This window comes from Hipposideros armiger, unplaced genomic scaffold (genome assembly GCF_001890085.2).
Source record: "Hipposideros armiger isolate ML-2016 unplaced genomic scaffold, ASM189008v1 scaffold_111, whole genome shotgun sequence".
Lineage (NCBI taxonomy): Eukaryota > Metazoa > Chordata > Mammalia > Chiroptera > Hipposideridae > Hipposideros > Hipposideros armiger.
Genome location: NW_017731461.1, coordinates 252,049 through 273,114, shown reverse-complemented (window position 1 = coordinate 273,114; position 21,066 = coordinate 252,049). Strand labels below are relative to the sequence as shown.

General features: G+C 38.6%; 2 protein-coding genes across 2 annotated transcripts in view; both read left to right on the top strand.

The window, feature by feature from the left end:
* Positions 1–6,409, top strand: part of UBE4A (ubiquitination factor E4A) — a 54,688-nt gene extending 48,279 nt beyond the window's left edge. Inside the window, exons 12-15 of the mRNA XM_019647396.1 lie at positions 84–264; positions 685–832; positions 2,256–2,413; positions 3,550–6,409. Of these exons, the coding sequence (XP_019502941.1) occupies positions 84–264; positions 685–832; positions 2,256–2,413; positions 3,550–3,679 (617 nt within the window). The 3' untranslated portion in view covers positions 3,680–6,409. The remainder of the gene's footprint in view (positions 1–83; positions 265–684; positions 833–2,255; positions 2,414–3,549) is intronic.
* Positions 6,410–8,309: 1,900 nt separating this feature from the next.
* ATP5MG (ATP synthase membrane subunit g) lies at positions 8,310–15,947 on the top strand. Its single transcript, XM_019647442.1, has 3 exons — positions 8,310–8,427; positions 12,921–13,081; positions 14,392–15,947. Exons 1-3 carry the CDS (start codon positions 8,376–8,378, stop codon positions 14,488–14,490), a joined length of 312 nt encoding a protein of 103 aa, XP_019502987.1. The 5' UTR covers positions 8,310–8,375; the 3' UTR covers positions 14,491–15,947.
* The last annotated feature ends 5,119 nt before the right edge of the window (positions 15,948–21,066 follow it).

Below are 21,066 nucleotides of genomic sequence, written 5' to 3'. Positions count from 1 at the left end.
AGAGGTCTCCAAGTAAAACTCTAAGACATAAGTAAATGATTGCTAATGGATTGAGTTTTCACAGCCTTTGGCTTTTTTTCCAGAGATCAAATCACTCTTTGTGCATCCTTTCCTGGCTGAGCGCATCATCTCCATGCTGAACTACTTCCTGCAGCACCTGGTTGGCCCCAAAATGGGGGCCTTAAAAGTCAAGGACTTCAGTGAATTTGACTTCAAACCCCAGCAACTCGTATCAGATATCTGCACTATCTACTTAAATCTTGGGTACCTGAGATTTAAATTGGGCAAGCCAGAGGGGATGCTAATGATTTAATTTGGGGTTTTGATCATGGAATGACTGGTTGGTAATTATTTGGAAATACAAAAGAAATGGTTCATTTCTAGTTGGATGATGAATCTTCTGTAGTTTTAAATAATGAGATTTCGTATGGCTTGTGGGCCATTGTTTAGAATTTCCAACATTCTGCCTTGATCTGTTCAAAGATAAACTTCGCTGGTTTTTTGGAAAAGGAGTATTCTTTTAAGGCTTCAGGATACTTGATATACCTCCTTCCTAAAAATTAGAAGAAATCTTCCCATATGAAAAGAACATTCATGGGCTATAAGTGATCCTCAGCCCATGTGTTATCTCTCTCGTTGACCTCCCTTCTGATCTCCATTTCTTTCTGATGCTGACTTTTCCAGGGATGAGGAGAATTTCTGTGCCACTGTACCGAAGGATGGGCGTTCCTATTCCCCAACTCTCTTTGCACAGACAGTACGAGTCCTGAAGAAGATAAATAAACCTGGGAATATGATTGTGGCTTTCAGCAATCTAGCAGACAAAATCAAGGTGAGAAGGATGATAGTTTATTAACATGTTCAATAAAAAAAGTCACATTATCGGACTGGCCAAGTGGCTCAGTTGGTTAAGCGCTCGCTCAAGAGTGCGAGCTCTGAGCAACAGGGTTGCCGGTTCGATGCCCGGCCCGAGCTGAGCTGCTGTTGAGCTGCCTACAGGTAACAGGATGGCTTTAGCTAAAAAAAAAAAAAAAATCACATTATCAAGTCAGCTGTTCTGCTTTTTACCCTATTTCAGGGAGGGAAGAAAGCACTATCTTGAGAAAATGCAAATATGATTCTTCCTGGTCAGTAACTAGAACTATTGTATTCTTAATACTACTTTTTTGGACATGAGGGTGAGAGCGGAAAATTGATTTAAGAAGCTTCTACTAGGGCCGGCCGAGTGGCTCAGTTGGTTAAGAGCTCGCTCAAGAGTGTGAGCTCTGAGCAACAGGGTCACTGGTTTGATTCCCAGCCCGAGCTGAGCTGCTGCTGAGCTGCCAACAGATGGTAGGATGGCTCAGCTAAAAAAAAAAAAAGCAGCTTCTACTAGAAGAGAAGAGTGTACAGGTTTTTGTAAGCTGTTCTTATGAAAACTTTTCTGTGTAGTGTTGCCAATAGATTTGAAAATCTATGATGTTAATGCAAAAGAACTTTTCAGAATAGAATTCAGGATGAGTAGTTTTTAGTCATTGGCTTTTATTGATTTTCTCTGTTCTCTATCTTTATAGTTGATCATTGGCTTATATGGGAATAGCCATCTTTAAATACATTTTAAAGATTAAAATACTGTATTGTGTTTAGCTAATAGCTTTGGCTGGAGTATGATAAAACTCAGTAATGAAGAAGAGAAAAATCATGGCACAGAGTCTAATAGAAAACCTTCCCTATTTATATCAGTGTTCCCTTCATTGAGTTACTTATTTATTGAGCTGGGCTTCATCTTTGCTTAGACCTTAGTCAGATGGAGCCCTTAAGAACTAGAGTCATGAAGAAATCAAATATTGAAGCCACTTTTAAATTCCTTTACCTGTTTGTACCTAAAACCGGAAACTGCTTTTCATACACAGACTGCATGAGTGCCTCTATAATTATGCAAATAATAACCCTTCACCCGCTCCCCTTTTGAATTATGACATTTACAACAGGACTGTTGCCAGAAAGATGTATGTGATGTGTTTCTTTTCCTGTTAACACTTCAACCCATTTTTAGTCATGAGTGCTAGCAGCTGAGCCAAGTCGAAGTTTCAGAGTTGGGGCTGAATGCTAAATTTGCTTCTATAATACCCATCTTGGCTTGTTTAGAAAATAAAACTGAGAATTGTCATTATCACTGTCAAGGGTTATTACTGACCCCTTAAGGTATAGTCATTGAGCATTTTGAGTTCAGCTGCTCTGTGAATTCATCTCAACCGCCAGGTGTTTGTGCTCAGTCTCTAGCAGACCTCCAGCAACAGGAAGAGGAGACTTATGCGGATGCCTGTGATGAGTTCCTGGATCCCATCATGAGCACACTGATGTCTGACCCTGTGGTGCTGCCGTCTTCCAGAGTCACTGTGGATCGATCCACCATCGCCAGACATTTGCTCAGGTATGCCAGCCCAAAAAGGAGCCTCAAGCGTCTTTTTTCCCCGGATTTCTACTACAGTACAGTACACCCAATAGGTGCCCCATACTGTTGATTTATGAATGTGTTGGGGAGACACTGGTAGAGGTACATCACTTGATTGTTAAGGATTTAAACATCCCCAAAATAACACCCTGTTGAGAAATGCTGATTCTAACCTTATTTATCTCTTCTTTCCTTAAGGATATAATTTCTGTCACCATATGTTATAAAATATGTCAACCTGGCGTTTAATAAGTTGACTGGAAATTGTTTTAATTTTATTTTCGTTATAAAAATATGAAAGACAGGTTTGTTTCTTAATTTAGGTTTCACACTAATATTCATCATATGGGTTAACCCACATTCTGCTGCTGCTGTTGTACTCAGCCATGGTTTTCCCCAGGCTGCCTGCTCTAAGTGCAGCATTACATAGAAATGGGGTATGGAGAGACTCTGCCTATTTAAAATTGTTACATAAGTTGACCAAAATGTATGGAAATATACTGTTTTTTTAAATATTGGGGGGAAAAAAGGATTTTGTACATCATGGTATTTGGTATTAAGCATTCACTATATGCATGATTCTGTGGTGCTATATATTTACCAAAGCATCAGTGAAAATTTATATTTTATTGTGGCCTCATAATAAAAAAGAGAATATATCAGCTCTTACAAACCTTCTTACAACAGGAAACCATAATCTCCACTTACCTGTATAGCAGCAATCAGCTAATTAAATCAAGTGTCCCTTAACATCTTACTCTATTTTGAGAATCTGTCACTAAAACTATAGGCAGCTTTTCATGTTGACATGAGTGCACAAGGTCTCTGCCTGAGGGAAATTGAATCAAATATCATCTGAACAACAATGTTGAAATATAGTTTGTTTAAAAAAATAAGCAGAGACACAAAGCAGCTAAATAATCTGCAAAAAAACCCCAAAACCTCCTGAATCATTCTTTCTCATCTCATTCTTTTTAAGCTCAGGTCAGCACTTGATTCAGTTATAATACACTCTAGCTTCAGTCTCAAAGTAAGATCCCCAGGTGTTCTATTTTTAGCTTAGGGTGTTAGAACTTATGGAAATAACCCCATTTCCCTTTCTCTCTTTGTCCCAGTGACCAAACAGATCCCTTTAACCGTAGTCCCCTCACCATGGACCAGATCCGGCCAAACACAGAACTAAAAGAAAAAATCCAACGGTGGCTCGCAGAGAGGAAACAACAACAAAAGGGGCAACTTGAATAAATACTGTGACCTAAACAAACCAAAAACCAACCCCAGAGAATAGATAAACAATTGTGATTTCTCTCTGATTCTGTTCCTTTTTTCCGTTACTAAATTAAATTAGAGAACTGCTCTTGCTCAAATTATGATAATTAAGGTTCTTAAGAACTTTACAATGCTCTCTTCTTGGCTTGCAGAAAATTATAGTTATAGCATCACCAAGTTTAGAAATCATCACTAATTTTTACCCTTTGTTCTCTCTTCCTATTCTTCTTCCTTTTCCTACCTTAAATTATATTAACTTCAACTAATAAAACTTCTTCCACCCTACTATTTCTCTTCCAAGAACCACTCAAACATCTTTGGTGAGCACTGCTTTTAAGTATATGATGTCACATATTTCAGTGACAGCTGATATCATCAGAAAGTCCTGTATTAGCAAGGTATTTACTAGTCTTCATGACCAGGACTTCAGCTGTTTGCCTTGTTACAGCTCTACAGAGTAACCTTTTACATAAAAGCAGATACCTTGATGTTTGAGACTTTTGAATAAGAAGATAGATGAAATGGAAAAAAAAAAAAGGAATCTTGTGCAATTCTGTTGACACCTCTTAATTTTGTGTTATCTCTTAACTCAAGGATACCATGGAGGACAAATACTGTCCAGTGGGGTTGTCATTACCACAGAAAACTTAGCCCTGCGATATTTTTAGGAGGATTGACAGGACAGACTTGCAGTTTTGACACTTCATTCAAAAAATTCTGAGGTGAAAGAATAAAGAAGGCTGTTGGGCCCTTTTTAGCGTATGGAAACCTGTTACAAAGACTAAGCTTGAGTAGAAAAATTGGGCAACAAATGTAAGCAGGAAAAATGTCATCTTTAAGACACTAATAGTATCAACAGTGTGTGTGTGTGTGTGTGTGTGTGTGTGTGTGTGTGTGTGTGTGTGATTATTGGTCCAGTGTAAACAGAACCACTTTAAGTTGTCTCTTCCATGGTAAGATGTATGTAGTATGTGGCCACTAACACATTTAATCTAGACAAAATTCTGAGACTAAAATGTATATAGTTAATGTTTGGACTTATGACCTGAATTCTGAGAGCTGCTTCTAAAACTCAGCCTTAGTTCATCAATTAACAAAGTAGGAATTTGAGCACAACTCTGTCCACAAACTATTTAAAATATCCACTTAGCCCTAAGTAGTTAGGTGGATGGGCCCCACTTACAAATTGAGCTTGAGTTCCTTACTCAATTGTGCAGCTTAACATGCTGTCCCTCTAAGTCCCAACAATAAAAGTGACAAGAAAAATTGGTATGCTCTAGAAACGGGTCATTGCTTCATTTAGAGGACATTGTTAACCATGGCATCTTTCAGATAAGATGGTAGTTTTATGATATTCCAAGTTTCTGTGAACAGTCCTTGATGTGTTTTTGATGGTATCAGCTGGAAAACCGCAAATCAGAGGGCACCCCGCACTAGATATAAAGTAGATGTTGCCTATTGCCATGCTTATAAATGAAAAAGGAAGTCTAGGACTCTTGCAAATGCCAGAATGTAAGATATTAATTCATTGTGCTCCCTGGGCTTTTGAGGCATGGGTTGACAGGATTTGTTTTTCTTAAAATGAGTTTCATATTTATTCCTTTCTGAGAACGAACTGTTTATAAAATAAGTTTCTAGCTACTTGCATTTATCTCCCAAACCCAATCTAATTAGGTTGTTTTTATTTGTAAAAGAGGAGGGGAAAGACCAGAGTTTTATAGGAGAAAATGGACACAAGACCTCAGAAGGCAGTTGTTCCCAGCAGCTTTCTAGTTAACAACCTCTATGCTGCCTCTTGTATCTGTGTCTGATTTAATCTTCAGATTGTAAGCCTTTCCTTGCAAGCCTTTTTTAAAGCCCTTTTCCTGAATCTCTTTGAATGGCTATGGCACCATTAATGCTGCTGAGTATCTTTAAACTCATCACAAAGCCAAGTGTGTCACTTAAGGCCACTATTGGAAAGGAAAACAGGTGTCCTCTGTGGCTTTTTTTTTTTTTTTAACGTAATTTATGAACATCCCCCAAAATTATCCTCTTGGTACAACACAGTGTGTATATGCACTTGGAAGCTTAAAGAGGTGTTTTGTTGTCTGGTACTCAGAGGCAGCCCTAAATCTATGAGAGCAGACTTTCTGACATGCCTAGTTTTATGTGTTGGCTTTGCTGGAATATAATAGGAAAATGACTCTTTAATCAGCTCTAATATTGCTTACTAAAAGGGTAATACTAAACTTGGAAAATTAAGTAGATTTTATCAAGCAATCTGGGTTTGTTTTTTTAAATAAAATTTGTAATGGATATGTAAAAACTGAAATAACTTAAAAGGTTTTTTTAATGGTGCGGGTGAAGGTGCCAGTTGCTCTATGGTATCACACTCTACAAAAGCTTCATTACTTTATTTGATGCTGGTTGCTAAGCAGCCACTGCACAGAGCATAAGTCTACTGGGTGCCTTTACCAACCAGAGGCTGATGCTGCACTGTTGATGACATGTGAGGAAATAATGCACATGCTTTAACTGCTAAACAGGAAAAGAACCTAGAAACAAAGAAAATGAAGAACAAAACAACAAAAAGTTTTGATTGAAATAAAACTTGATCAATATAACATGTATTTTGAAACATTCCAGGAAGGTAATTTCTTGTCAAACTCGCCTGAGGGTGTCTGTTCAAAGCTTGTATTTAATAAATGAACACCTGACTTACAACCTTTGTTATCACTTCCTTTATTACAGTATTAAAAGCTACTTACTAACAGTTTCAGAAATCTCTCTGGAAACTTAAGAAGAATCTGACCTTCACTTCTGTTAAAGGTCATTTAAAATTGTGACCTGGCTGACCTAACCTGCCTTACCTGTTAAGATAACTTCTGGGCCCTGGAGTTATCTTCAGAAGATGAGTCTCCGGGCAGTTTTTTCTTAATCAGTTCACTTTTGGCTTCACTTTTCTTTATCTGGCCTAAACCTAAGGTCTTTCATTTTAATCATTTACTATCATGTTCCCCTTTCTTGCCCCTTGTTTCTGTACCTCTGTCATGCAAGACCTCAGCCTAAATTAACCCAATCATTCCCCTCTGCTCCAATATTCAAGCTACAGACCACTGATGCAGAAAAATGACACAATCTTTAGAGTGATGCAACCACAAACTTGTGGTTTCTAACATTGCCCAACCACTTCTTTGTGTCCTTAACTTCAACAGCTATTCCAAACTTTTACCCCTTACCTCAAATTCTTTCCCACCCTCCCACTTACCCTTCACATTCAGATGACCTTGTCTTCTAATTCACTGGAAAGACATAGACTTCAAATTTCCACTTACAAAATTCTGTCCCATCATCCCATCTGTGGAAAAGGCCCCACAGCTCCAAGGCCCTGCAACCTTCTTACCTACCTTACCAGGGATTTTATCAATCCCCCTTCTGTATCATCAGTCTCTCCCTTGAGTTCCACATCCCTATTTGGGTTTCTGACTTGTTTTCCTTTATATCCGTATGTCTTCATTCATTCACTCTGGTTTCTATCCTAACTTTTTGAAACTGCTCTAGCTGATGTTTTCATATTGCCAAATTAACTTTCCCATCCTTAATCTCACTTCTCTTGAGGAAATGCTGTTCTTGGCTCCTAATTTTTCTTTCCACCTTTAATCATTCCATCTATCAGTTTTACTTCGGCTCAGGCTTCCCCAAGACACATTATTTATCATTCTGATTTTCTTATCAAATGCCTCTTCCCTACTATATCTTCCAGTCACGTTTAATTATAAAATTTCAACTCTAGTATGTATTTTCTGTTATACATCGACTCAAAGATCGCCTTTTCTAGGAAGTCTTCCCAGATCAGCACCTTGCCAACCTAACCTGATATTGACGTCCCTTCTGTTTACATTGCAACCTCCTCGGATCCCAACTGTGCCGCTAGCTAGACCGTTTGTCAAACCCGGACTTAAATGGGGACACTAACTTTCAGGCTTTCTTTAAACTCCAAAATGCCTGGCATACTGGAAGCCCTCCGCAAATATGATTTTGTTCCTCGTATCTGCATAGTTCCTTGTGGCTGGTTAGGGAATTAGGGGAACTGGCTTCCAATCCTGGTACAGGATGCAGGGGAAACGGAGATTACAAAAGATCAACTAAAGAAAGGCTGAGTCGGGTGACAGGTTGTATGGCGCCTGCTCTGGCTCTAACTTTACATGTATGGCCTAGGACCCACTCTGCCTTTGTAAAACGATCGTGTTGGCCTAGAAAAGGCGGTGATGCCTTCCAGACCTAACTTCCCACGTTCTCAGAAGCTGCGAAAGCACCTTAAGCAAAAAAATGGAGGTCGGCGTTTCGGAAAGTAGGGGGACGCTCAGGGCGCATGCGCCTTTCCTCCCCTCTCCAGCCTTCCGGGCCTTCATGAGAAGCTGCCCCGAGAAATGCCTGTTTCTCTGCCGAATCCTATTTTTCTCCACCTGTATTCTGATCTCATCTTTTTGTATCCAGTTTCCCTTCTGTGACTAAAGAAACTAAATTACTCAGCTAAATTCCCGAAGGACAGTAGGACACCTAAATATGTTGGACAGGCGCGGAAAGAGGAGGCCTGACCTTGAAAGCGGAGTAGGGTCCTTCGGTGGGTCCTTCCAGGGGGTGACATTCAGCCGGCCGTTCGAGTGCACGGACTTTCCATCCTAGAACCATGGCCCAGTTTGTCCGTAACCTCGCAGAGAAGGCCCCGGCGCTGGTAAACGGTGAGCGCGACGTCAGACAGCCGAGGAGGGTAGAGGGCAGGACGCGACGCCTGCTAGAACCTGAGGAAGACGCGGGCTGCGGAACTCCGCGGGGCCTGCGGGAGCCGGGACGGGGACGACCTGTAGGTGGTGGGGGGCAGGAGGCAGTCTTGAGCTTCCTCTAACCCTCTGCTCAGTCTGGCCTGCAGCTTGGGTTCTCTATACACCGTAGAAGTTCTGAATTCTAACCACCACAGTGAAGGAAAGGAGTGTGTGGGAGGCCTGGCTTTGCCCAGCCACTGCCGTACTCGAGGAATAGGAATGTGAAGGATATGGCTCTGTTAGGAGAGGTAGGAAAAAGGAGGGCAGGGATATGTGAAGGGGCAGAATTGGGCCTTATCAGATTGTCTGGTTCTCAATGAAGTATTTAGAAGTCTACAGAAATTTTTAAGGCAGGGTGAGTTTTAGAACGCCTTGACCAGATTCTGAGGGAATTTTTAGGTGGAATAGGACTTAAAGGACGAGTCTCCTTGCCCCAGTAAGCATAGAAAACAACGTGTGTAAACAGTATTCTTTATTACTATGGCTTAGCATTCATGGGGTTTTTCCGTTTGAAAAAGCTGAAGCTTTACCGGTATATTAAAACAACCCCAAATAGTCACTGCCCTGAGTAGTAGTTCTGTGAATAAATATTTCAGTTGTCTGTCAGGTAGCAAGCTGTTCATTTTGTTTCCGAAGAGAAGTTAAATTGACCGAAGTTTCTTCACTAAATGTACGATATTCAAGTAAGTGGTTGAAGTGCAGATGTCTAAGTAGTTCAGCTCAAATTTGATTATGAAATGTGAAGAGGAAGAATTTTTTTAAGTACATGTAATATTTTAGAACCTATTTTACTGTGATTCGTTTTTTGTTTTTTTTTTTTAGCTGAGCCATCCTGCCACCTGTTGGCAGCTCAGCGGCAGCTCAGCTCAGGCTGGGAATCGAACCGCTGTGGCTCAGAGCTTGCACTCTTGAGCGAGCTCTTAACCAACTGAGCCACACAGTCGACCCTCGTATTTTCTTATTTATTCTCTCCTTTTCTCCAGCAGCAGCCAAACAGTGAGTTATTGAAGACCTTACAGTGTTGGATGCTATAAATACTCTATTCTCTCCTCCTACAGAAGCCCACAGTCTACTAGTTTACACATTTTCCCAAATAATTTTAAGTTTGTAACTTTACTAAGATCATCAAAGTATCTGTTGTGACAAAGCTTTACAATTTTACATAAATAAAAAGAGAAGGTCCTTTTGGAGGGCGGCAACAGAGCCTGAAGATGCCCCAAGAGCCAGAGCCGCCGCATCCCCTCCTGTTCCACTTCCAGTTGCAATTGATACAGGCCATTCATGCAGTAAAAAAGAGAGAGAAGGAATAGCGGCTTCATTCTTTCAACTGTGGAGGATTTGAATAAAAAATTTTTAAGTCTCAAGTGGATTATTTTTCCTAGTATGGCTTTCACATCTTTTAGGTGATACATGTTGGGGAATTGCAAGCTAATTGCTGTATTTCCCCATGTATAAGACGCACCCTTTTTCAAAAAATTTGGGGTGTAAAAACTGGGTGCATCTTACACAGTGGTTGTAGTTTTGTGGGGCGTTTTTTTACTTGCATTTCCCGCTTTTTTCGTGCTTGTTTTTGTGTTCATACAACCACTGGGTTAATTGATTTCAAGTTTTTTTTTCAAAATGGGTCAAAAATCCACACAAAATGAAAAGTTGATATTTTTACTATTAGGCATTTAATAACATTTCGAGCTGCTTTGTACATAAATGACTATTTTTTTTTTAAATTTTTGTTACATGGTAATAAATTTATCATTTTATTAAATTTTAGAAAATAAATACTCAAAACTTACTAAGTGGCATCCATTAGACTTAAGTATAGATACATTAGAATCTAATGGCACTGATGACATAAAAAGTTTATTACAAAATGTTGCACAATATGGCATACAAAACATCTTTGTTGTTCATAGTGCAAGCCACAGGAAAATATATCTGAATGTGGCAGCAAAAGAATTAAGGTTTCGATCTGGGTATCCTAGACTGGGTATCCCAAATCTAGATTTGCCTAGTGTTTTTCTCATGGTTAGTCTGGCGCTATGGGTTTTGAGAAAGAATACCACAAAAGTGAATTGCTCCAATCACATCAGGACATACATGATAGCCATATAATGTTGCTAGTAAAATTTCATCACTTGGTTAAGGTAATGTTCTCTAGGTTTCTCCACTATAAAGTTACTATTTTTTTTTCTCTATTCTTCAGAAGCAAACAACTAAGTCTAGCTCAGCAGATGGGATAGAAGGTGGAGGAAGAGGGGTAGCTGCAGCCAACAGTAGGGACTCCATTTCCTATGGGAAGGAGTATCTACATATATTTAAATGGAATGCTATGAGAAAGACTTGTCTCTTCCTCATTTATTCTGTCATTTATTGTATGGACTCATGTACATTTATTTCATACTTCATACCTCCAGTAGTATATTATTTATTTTGTTGCTCAATTTGTTGCAGCCTTGGCCATTGAGAACTCTTTAAGTTTGGCAACTCTGTCCCTTTGACATACCCCATTTCTTCTTGGTACTACAAGATGCCTAAGACTCTTATTTTCCCTGCCCCAGCTTTAGAATCAGCCATTTCTCCAAGGAGACCTAGTTCCTTGTACCAGACAGTGGTATTTTGAAACTAAGATCTAAGCACTTGATGTTTTCCTTGCTACTAGACTACTGTCTATAGCAGGGGTCGGCAGACTTTTGAGATGGAACCTATCCAAAGAGCCGCATGTGGCTCGCGAGCCGCAGTTTGCTGACACCTGATCTATAGTATCATTGCTTCTAGGCTCTTAGTGAGCAAGGGTGTGTGTGCGTACTAACCCATGTGTGTACATGCATATATATAATTGTTTCTGTATACATATATTAAACTAAACGAGTTCATATGAATGTCTTCAACTCTATTCCAGTACCACGGGTGTTATTCTTGCTTTTCTTTCCTATCTAACCTTTCTGACAGTGCAAACCTGGCTCCATTTTATTTATATTCTGTTCACCCCTGTATACATGTAAAACTGTTTAAAGTGTTTTAACCTATACTCCCTGAGAGACAAATTTACCAACTAAAGTACAGTGTTTGTGTACACTGTACTGATTTTCTTTTTAAAGGATGAAATATCTGTATTGAAGATAATTTTAAAGAGAGTTACACAGACTACTTTTTGATAACCTCATCTTCAGGCATTCGCAATTCTATTTAGAACTCTCTCTCAGAGCTTTATGTCTGCTTAAAGATTCACCCGTGGCCCTAAGCACAGAGGATCATGGAGATCATAATTCTAAGAATAGTGAAATACCCAAACATTGTCAGTTAATAATAGGAATAGTACCAATAGGCTTGGATCAATCTTTGAACAATAGACACTTTATACATTTATCTTGTAATTTTTTTATATATATAAAACACCTTTATTTTGCTGAAATCACTATAGTCTCCTATCTACACTGGTTAAAAATATTTTTTCCTGGCATAGTAAATATTGGGTTGTCAGAAAAGTCATGACGCATTTTTGCAACGAACAACATAGAAAAAATTCGTCATGACTTTTCCGACAACCCAATACTTTGAGCAATTTCAATTTATAGATTTGAGTTTTGGTTGCTCTTAATACATGTAGGTTTCATTTTCATTTGTGGTGTTTTGAAGGAGGATCAGGTGTGCTTTTGTTAAAAGATTTAATCCAGGGGCTGGCCGAGTGGCTCAGTTGGTTAAGAGCTCACTCAAGAGTTTGAGCTCTGAGCAACAGCGGTTCGAGTCCAGCCCAAGCTGAGCAGCCACTGAGCTGCCAACAGGTAGGCAGGATGGCTCAGCTAAAAAAAATAAAATAAAAAAAAATTTAATCCACATATTGATGAGGACACCAAAAATGGATACTAACTGATGGATACTAACTGGTATAATTCCATTTGGATTTGTGGTCAATAATTGTAACAAGTTTTAATCTTATTTTTTTAGTTTCAGATTTGATCTTATTCTTAAGGATGCTATTCTACAATACATAGCTCCTTCCCTCCCTTTCTGCACCTCTTCCTTCCATATTTTCTAGTCTCTCTACCAAGAAAATATGGTTACATTGCTGCTGTTTTCTTGGTTTTGAATCTAACTTCTAGTATCTTTACAGTTAACTAGATTTGCCATTCATAAATGAAGTAACAGTACTAGCTGCCCACTAGTGAAGTCCTGGCATAGTTTACTGTGCTCATAGCTTCCTGCCTGATTGAACTTGCCTGTGACACAGGTGTTCTGCATCTTTAAAAGCCTCTTGTTACCAGGGAGCAGCTTTGACTTTTCACACTGGGTGCACATTTGGTTCAAGCAGTGAATGAATGTGATGCATGAACAAATATTTGTGTCCAGCCCACACATCTGCTTCTTTCGGTCTCTAGTGAGTTCATCCTGGTGTTTTGTTTTGTTTTGTTTTCCAGCTGCTGTGACTTACTCGAAGCCTCGATTGGCCACATTTTGGCATTATGCCAAGGTTAAGCTGGTTCCTCCAACCCCTGCTGAGATCCCTACAGCTATTCAGAGCTTGAAAAAAATAGTCAGTAGTGCTCAAACTGGTAGCTTCAAACAGCTCACAGTTAAGGTAACTATGAGCTAAATGAAAACGTATGTGCATAACAAAATATGTCTTCCCTTGGGATTTTTCTGTTTGTTTTGATTAATGTTTATTTTTTCCATTGAGGCTGAAACCATTATGAGAGATAATATCTTTCTTGACTGCCCAGAAAGATGTTTACCTTTCTAATTTTGTCATCTGGGTTGAAATAATTGGGCTATTATATCTTAGTTTCCCATTAGTATTATAACAAAGACGAGAGCATTTTTACTGGGCAGCTTTTTTTCCCCTTTCTATTTTGGTTAGTATACTAAAATAAGATGGCTTACTTTGCTGATCCTATACTTTATTTCATCTGAAGTCCTGGAACTACCTCCAATTTGTTCAAAAGATCCATTAGAATATATCACAACTAGGCAGCTAACACTCATGAAAGATAAAATACTAAAAATAGCAAGCATATGATATATGAAGTGTTACTGAATTGTGTGAAGATAAAGTCTAGAGTATAAGAATTGAAACTTGTATTTTATGTTTGCTTGCCTGATCCATGCATAGGATTAAAAACCCTAAATAACTAAATTATTTCTGACTTTAGAACCTACGTCCTGGAAAATACGGTTAGTTTTTCAGGAAACTTCCAATATATCTGTTATAATTTGAAGAGGAAAATTCACTTCCAGGTGCTAAAAGGAAAAGGCTCAATTTTGTAGTGGAAAGGTATTTTGTTCTACTAGCGTTTTTGTACTTGAATGTAATCCATATTTGTACTTGAATGTAACACTGCTTCCTGGAACCATATATGTACTTTTTCTCTTCAGGACAGCAAAACATTGATCTGTGAAACTGAGTAATTACTGAATACTTGGAAAGAGTTAAGCCAAATAATAAATAAATAAAAATGATGTCTAAAGGAGAAAACAGAGCCCTTTATCTTTCACCAGATTTTCTTTCGCCAGACAAATGTCTATTCAGAGACTTCCCTTCCATAGCCATCCTTTCATATGAATGCCCTGTCTAAATGTTTCAGCTATTTCCAGGATGTGGGTTGTTTTAGGGCTCATAAAGTGTCTCATAAACTAATAATGAAAGTGTTAAGTCAGTTCAGATCTTTAAAGAATGCTTTGAAAGAATTTATAAGCTCTGGACTACTTACATAATTGAAAGTTCAAGGGTTCTCAGCAACTGAAACAAGTTAACATCAGTAATTCTTGACTCTGACTAAAACTGCCCTCTAATTTGAATAACATCCTTATATTCTTTCTCACTGGATCCTGGAAAAGAGTAAATATATAAGGAAAAAAATGTACATTAAAGTTTGTGCTTTTTTTTTTCAGGAAGCTCTGCTGAATGGTTTGGTGGCCACTGAGGTGTGGATGTGGTTTTATGTTGGCGAGATCATAGGCAAGCGTGGCATCATTGGCTATAACGTTTGAAGACCACTCATTAACATCTGTTTCTTTTGGGTTTATTGTTTGAATGTTCTTGGGCCATGTGTGATCAGACTGGTATTTGAATAAAATATGTCAAAATCAATATTTTCTATATCAAACACTGCATTTTCTCTTGACATTCAGTTGGATTTTCTTTTACTTTAGTGATGTTAATATAGCTCTAAATGCATGTTTTTGCTTAGCCTGAAATTGGAAAGGATATATGTGTATATACCAACCTGTTAAAATATGTATGAGGGTAACATTTTAATTTGAAGGTTGGAAATAATGTTTACTTCCAGAAAAGTTGGGGGAAAGGCCTTGAGAAAACTAGAACTTACTACAGTAGGAGAATAGTAATACCATGTACCAAAGTTAAATCATGTCAATAGTATAAAGAATAAAATTTGGATGGTTTCTCTTTGCTAAAATCAAAGAAAGACCTTTTTGACAACATCTATGTGTATAAATGTTGAGATACTTGCTAGTATTCTGTGTATCTTTATAACATCTTTAATGCCAGGACAGTGAATACGTGCCATGACTCAATTTTTTATCTAATTTTGATATGTGTATTATTTAGCTACTTTTATGATTTTTAGAACCTATCTTTGCAAAAATAAAACACCCTATGGATATTTAAACAGGGTTATAACTCAGTATTATCCATGGGTCTAAAAAGCCTATTATGTCCTGAAATAAATACAGAGGGTACCAAAAATATGTATACACATTTTAAGAAAGGAAAAAACTATTAAAATTGTAATATATACCGAAAACAAAAAATGAATACAAGTCATGTGTATACATTATTTTGGCACCCCCAGTAGAATTGATTGGTTATCATTCTGTCTTGAGCCATTTTATTGAGGATCTAGGAGAGACTTAATCATTCATTGGCTTTTCTGGGGGTCTTCCCATCTTTGAATGCTTCATTGGTCCTTTCTGAATCCACTGTAACTCTTGGAGCCACTGTAAAACATTCAATACCAGTTGATGATAACCAGAAGATGATAGCATATTAGAAAAGCACCATGGCTCACAATGTAGTATTAATCCTTTAATAGTATTGTACATTTATCCAGTCAATCCCAAATTTACCCAGTGCATTTAGAATACTGATGCTTTAGCTTAATAAAGGGCACAGCTTTTCTAAGTGATAGGCAAGAAGGAGTCTCCATAGAGACTGCTGCTCTTCTGAAATACGAAGTCATGCCAACACTGCTGCAGTAAACAGGTGGTCAAAATTGAAACTCTCGTCCAAAAGCATTTGGTAACTTAAAATATGCACAGCAGACTGAAAATATACAACAACAATGGTGATCTTCATGAGTTTATGTCTTTGATGCAGTGAATATTAATATTAACCAAAAAGAATTTTTAATTTATGATATGTAATGTTATTTTTTTTCACCACATGGTCACCCCAGAAAGTTCTCAAAATAAACACTTACTACTCATTTCACTGCTACTTCCTCCTCCTCTGCCATACAGCACGCCTCTGATGTATGGTGGCTAATAGTACATGTATGGGATTTTCTTAAGTTAAAATAGCAGTGGGTTCCTTGAAGTGGCCATTTGACTTCACCAGACCTGTTACTTTTCTCATTCCTAAACCCCAGATGTCTTCTAGTGGAGAACTGTTGAGGCTATCTTGAACTTGCGTGTGTCAAGTGTTTGCCACTAATAACTTCATTATACGTCAGATGTTTATTGTGTACCTCATAAAGCCTGGCACTGCTAAATGGTAGAAACATTCATGAACAAGACTGTATTTACCTGTTTCACAAGAGTTTGGTCTGCTGAGACACGTGATTAAGCATGCAATTATAATATGAGAAGTGCTATAATGAAGGAAGTAGAAGGTAATGCTTGAAAGAGTCTAACCCACACTTGAGACGGGAGTCCAAGGGAGGCTGTCAGAACAACTAATATCTGAAGTAAAGCAGAAGAGTAAGAATTAGCCAAGAAGAATGAAACAAGGTATACTGGGCAGGTGGAACAGCCTATGTAAAAGCTATTAAGTCAGCAAAAGTCTGGCATATGGGAGGTTCTGAAGGAACATCAGTATGGCTGAATTACCAGGTACAGAGGAGAGTAGTGAGGTAAAACTAGAGAGAAGGGCCAATTCATGAAGTCATTTTATGCCATATAAGGACTAGAGGATCTTAAGGACAGTGAATAGAAAGCCATCGAAGGATTTTGACAAGGCATAATCCATGCCCTCAGTTTGTATAGTCTAACAGCAGCCAGCAATTCCAACTCCAGGTAACAAAAGCTAGGATAGAAACGCATGGGGTCCTGCACTTTTCTCACAAAAAAAGTACAGATAGTAGTGGGCATGAGAAGGGAAATGATAGTCAAGTTAAAGCCAGGCAAATATCAGTCACTGGCCCAACAGTATGATTCTTAAGGGAAACCACTATATAAAAAGTTCAACATAAATGTCAAACAGCAAAGCCTTTTTATGAGGCTTTCATTTTAAGACCGTGTTACACACTTAATCCTTTGTTCTATACACCTCAGCATTCCCCTTGGATAATAGTTCCTTTTCCACTCATCTCTTACATACCTAAGTATTAATGTTTGAGATTTGTATAGCACTTGCACTATCTCATTTAGCTCTCAAATTTCCTCTGAGGCACATGGCATAAATGATAGACCCATTTAACAAGTCAGGAACTCAGCAGCAGAAGCATTGAATGATCTGGCTAGCATCTCATGAGTTACAAGTGATGGAACCACTAATTGGGCCCTGGTGATGGGTGAGCCCATGTTATAGTCTGTGTCCTGACTTTACTCCTGATCACCTTTTAGACCTCGCTACTTTATATTTTCACAGTTCCTTTCTGTATATTCTCAGTCCTGTTTTGCCCTACTATCTATTTAAGCTTTATTGTCCCATCAGATGTCATGCTATCTAGTCTTAGGTAAAGTGATATCTAGCTTTGTGGGACTTAATATTTCCTAATTAGTGTGGTTTGGTTTCTACCAGAGCGTGAGTTGGAACGATTGTAATCACTTGAGATGAAAACAGTAGTGATTCCACAGAGATTCCCTTACCAGGGAATTGACACTAGACCTGCTTACCAAATAAAAGACCCTGATACTAATAAAATATGACCTGGAAGGCTCTTGACAATCTGCCATTAGCTTACCTTAATCTCATTTTGCTACCAACCATTGCAGTCACACAATTTCTAACCAGTCCCCATAAAAACCCAGATTTAAATCTTGTCATCAGGTTATATACTTACTCCCCCTGATGGTTGCAGTTTTCTACCAATCAGGCCACTCTTCTTTCTTGACAATTTTTTGTTTGTTTTTTTTCTCCTGGCTCCTTCACTCTACAAAATTATGTAATTCTTGGCAATTTCAAATAACATGGATCAGTAGTTTTCAGAATATGGTCCCTGGATGGCAGCAGCAGCAGCATTACTAGGCAACTTCGAAATGAAATGTTCAGGCTCTACCTAGATAGGGGTGGGATCTGACGATCAGTATTTTAATTGGCTTTTTGTGTAATTCTGATGAATGCTAAGTTTGAGAATCATTGACATAAATGCCCCAACAAACTGGCTTCTCAGTTTCCTGAAAAAGGTCAATGATTATATCTTGCACATTCCTTGGGCATTTATTCCCATTACCAATAATTTCAACCGCTCCATATTTTCAATTTTATGCATCCCTCTCAACACTATCCAACCCATTCTCTCTAATATCCCAACTACATCAACTCGGAGTCACCGTGACCATTATTAAATTGATAAAACCATCTCCCTCACCACCTTGATGTCTTTTCCTTCCTTACCCAACTTACTTGTATACCTTGGTCAGTCATGATCACTTTCTCGAATATACCCTCGACTTCCTTATCTCTCATTTTGTTATACTCATTTGCCAAAACCACATCCTTGGCTAAAGTCGACCTGTTTTGCACTTGCACTCACGTAGCTGAATGTAGCTAGAGAGAACAACGTGGCTAGTCTCACTTTATGTTCATGACCAGAACCTTAAGAAAGCACTTTATACTACCTGACAATTATACTGTATTTCTTTGGGCCATGATTATTTCTGTCAACAGATGACCTTCCTTTCTACTTAACTAAGAAAATGGAAGTAATTGGAGAACTTCCATTGACTCCCACATCTACTCACCTACTACCATCTGTATCCATATATATACTCCACTTTGCCTATACTAGATTGTTCATGCTTCTTTTTAAAGCCAATTCCTCCACTCAATGTTGTGCCATCATTTCCCCCCTTTCCTACATCATTAGTTTTTCCCTCTACTCTTGTTTCTACAAGTGTATACACATGCTATTATCTAGCCCATCTTTTACAAAATCAGCTTTTGCAGCAAAACCCCTCAAAAGTTAATCAATATTCACTCACTGCCTCCAATTCCTGTTCTCTATTGAATCCACTCCAGTTAGGCGTTCATTCTTACCACTCCACTGAAACTGCTCTTTTTACACTTCAATCCTCATTTCACTTAACCTTTCAGCAGTATTTGACTCACCTGAATAGTTCACCTGCTTGATGTACTTTCTGATACCCTTGACTTCCAGATCTTGCCTTTGGCCTTTCTTTTTCCTTTTTGTTCACACCTCAGTTTCCTTTTCTGGTTCCTCCTTTCTCTGGCCTTCTGTCTTTGGAATATCCAAAGATAAGGCTCAGTACTTCCTCTATCTGTACTCATTTCATTGGTGATCTCATCCAGTCTCATAGTTTTAAATGATATCTATACACTGATGACTCAAATTTATTTCTCTAGTTATACCTCTACTCTGAGCTCAAAATATATGTTACTGCCTATTAGATACCTCCATTTGGGTCTTTAATAGACATCTCAAACTTAACGTCCAAAATTGAACTGATAGTCTTCCCCATTGCCACCCCAAACCTGTTCCACAATTTTCCCCTTCTCAGTTGATGGTAACTCCATCCTATCAATTACTCAGGCTAAAAAACCTTTGGAGTCATCCTTGACTCCTATTTCTCATATTCCATATCCATTCATGAAGAAGTCCTGTTGGTTCTACCTTCAGAATATATCCAGAATCTGACCATTTCTTACCACCTCCACTGCTAACATGAAGGTGCTATCATCTCTCACTAGAATTGCTGAAATGGCCTCCTGCTTCCAAGCTTATCTGTCTACAGTCTATTCTTCACATCAGTCTGAGTGATCCTATCAAAATATAAGTCAGACCATGTCACTCCTCTGCTCAGAACCCTTCCATGGCTCTCACCTCACTCAGATTCAGAGCTAAGATTCTTACAGTGGACTACAAGACCCAATAAGATCTGGCTTTCTATTATGTCTCTGACCTCACCTCTTGCCACTCGTCCCCTTTGTTACAAGCTTCACTGGTCCCCTTGCTCTTCCTCCAACACACCAGCCAACTCCTAATTCCTCAGCTTCAAATGTTCTTTCCCCAAGATATCCCCAGGGCTGGCTCCCTTACTTCATTCAATGTTTTCAGTGTGGGCTTCCCCAACCACCCTAGTGACAATCCAAGAAACCTCTCTCCAAACATTCTTTTCCTTTACTTTTTTCCCCAAAATTTCGACTTCTCACATCCTATATTATTTATTGGTTTATTATATTTATTGTTTAATTGTTTTACCTTGTTAAAATAAATGCAAGCCCCACAAAGGCAGACATTTTGAAAAATCTGTTCACTGATAAATCCCAAGCTCCAAGCACATTGAGGTTACTCAACAGATTAATAAATTAATTTATCCATTAATGAATCCACACCTTTGTAAATACTGTTCCCTAGCCTTCATCCTGGCCCCTTCTACCTGGCACATCTCTGTTCCACTTTCAAAACCAGTTAACTCTTTTGAAAAGTTTTTTCAGATTTTCCCAAACTGCTTCCCCTTGCCCTCTTGTTGGGCCTCTTATAGCATGCATCATTGTACTCTAATGATATATTTACATTTGTTTATATCCCTTACTAAATTGTAAGCTTTTTAAGGAAGGTACAGTAGCTAATTTGCCTTTGTAATCCTATCCTATCACATTATCTAGCTTGTATATAGTAGGTTTTCAAACAATGAAACAGCAATCTCTACTTAATGTGCTTGGTACTGGGTTGGTAAATAGCAGAGCTTAGTGGCAATTTGCCACAGAGGGAGATGCAGGCCTGGAGGACTCATTTCCTGAAAGCCTGCAGGCACAGGCAGAGACTGCTACAAGCTGATGCCAGCTGAGTCACTCCTGCATCTCAACCTCTAACTCTGAAACAGAGATTTGAATCCCTGATTAGCAGCCCTTCTCTCCCAAGCAAGGTTAGTGTAAGGCTGCCTTTGCATTCGGTCTAGGAGGGAACAATGAGAGGGTGGGCAGCAGAAGATCCTTTATAGAAGACCTAGCCTGAAATCTGAAAATCCAAGACATTCTTTAGGAACTGATCATCTTAACTCCCTTTCTTTGCCAAGCCTGGAATTCAGGATTTATATTCTTAGTAGAGTTGAAAGAAGCACATCATATATAGATTTATAACACCATACTTTTCCTCATAGGATTTATCCATGCAACCTTTGGATGGGTTTTTATAAGAATTA

What these genes read in the sequence shown, in the direction of transcription:
- ATP5MG (XM_019647442.1), top strand. Translation starts at nt 8,376, where the DNA reads ATGGCCCAGTTTGTCCGTAACCTCGCAGAGAAGGCCCCGGCGCTGGTA. An exon ending in GGCCCCGGCGCTGGTAAACG is followed by an intron (nt 8,428 to 12,920) that starts GTGAGCGCGACG and finishes TTTGTTTTCCAG; the next exon opens with CTGCTGTGACTTACTCGAAG. An exon ending in TCAAACAGCTCACAGTTAAG is followed by an intron (nt 13,082 to 14,391) that starts GTAACTATGAGC and finishes TTTTTTTTTCAG; the next exon opens with GAAGCTCTGCTGAATGGTTT.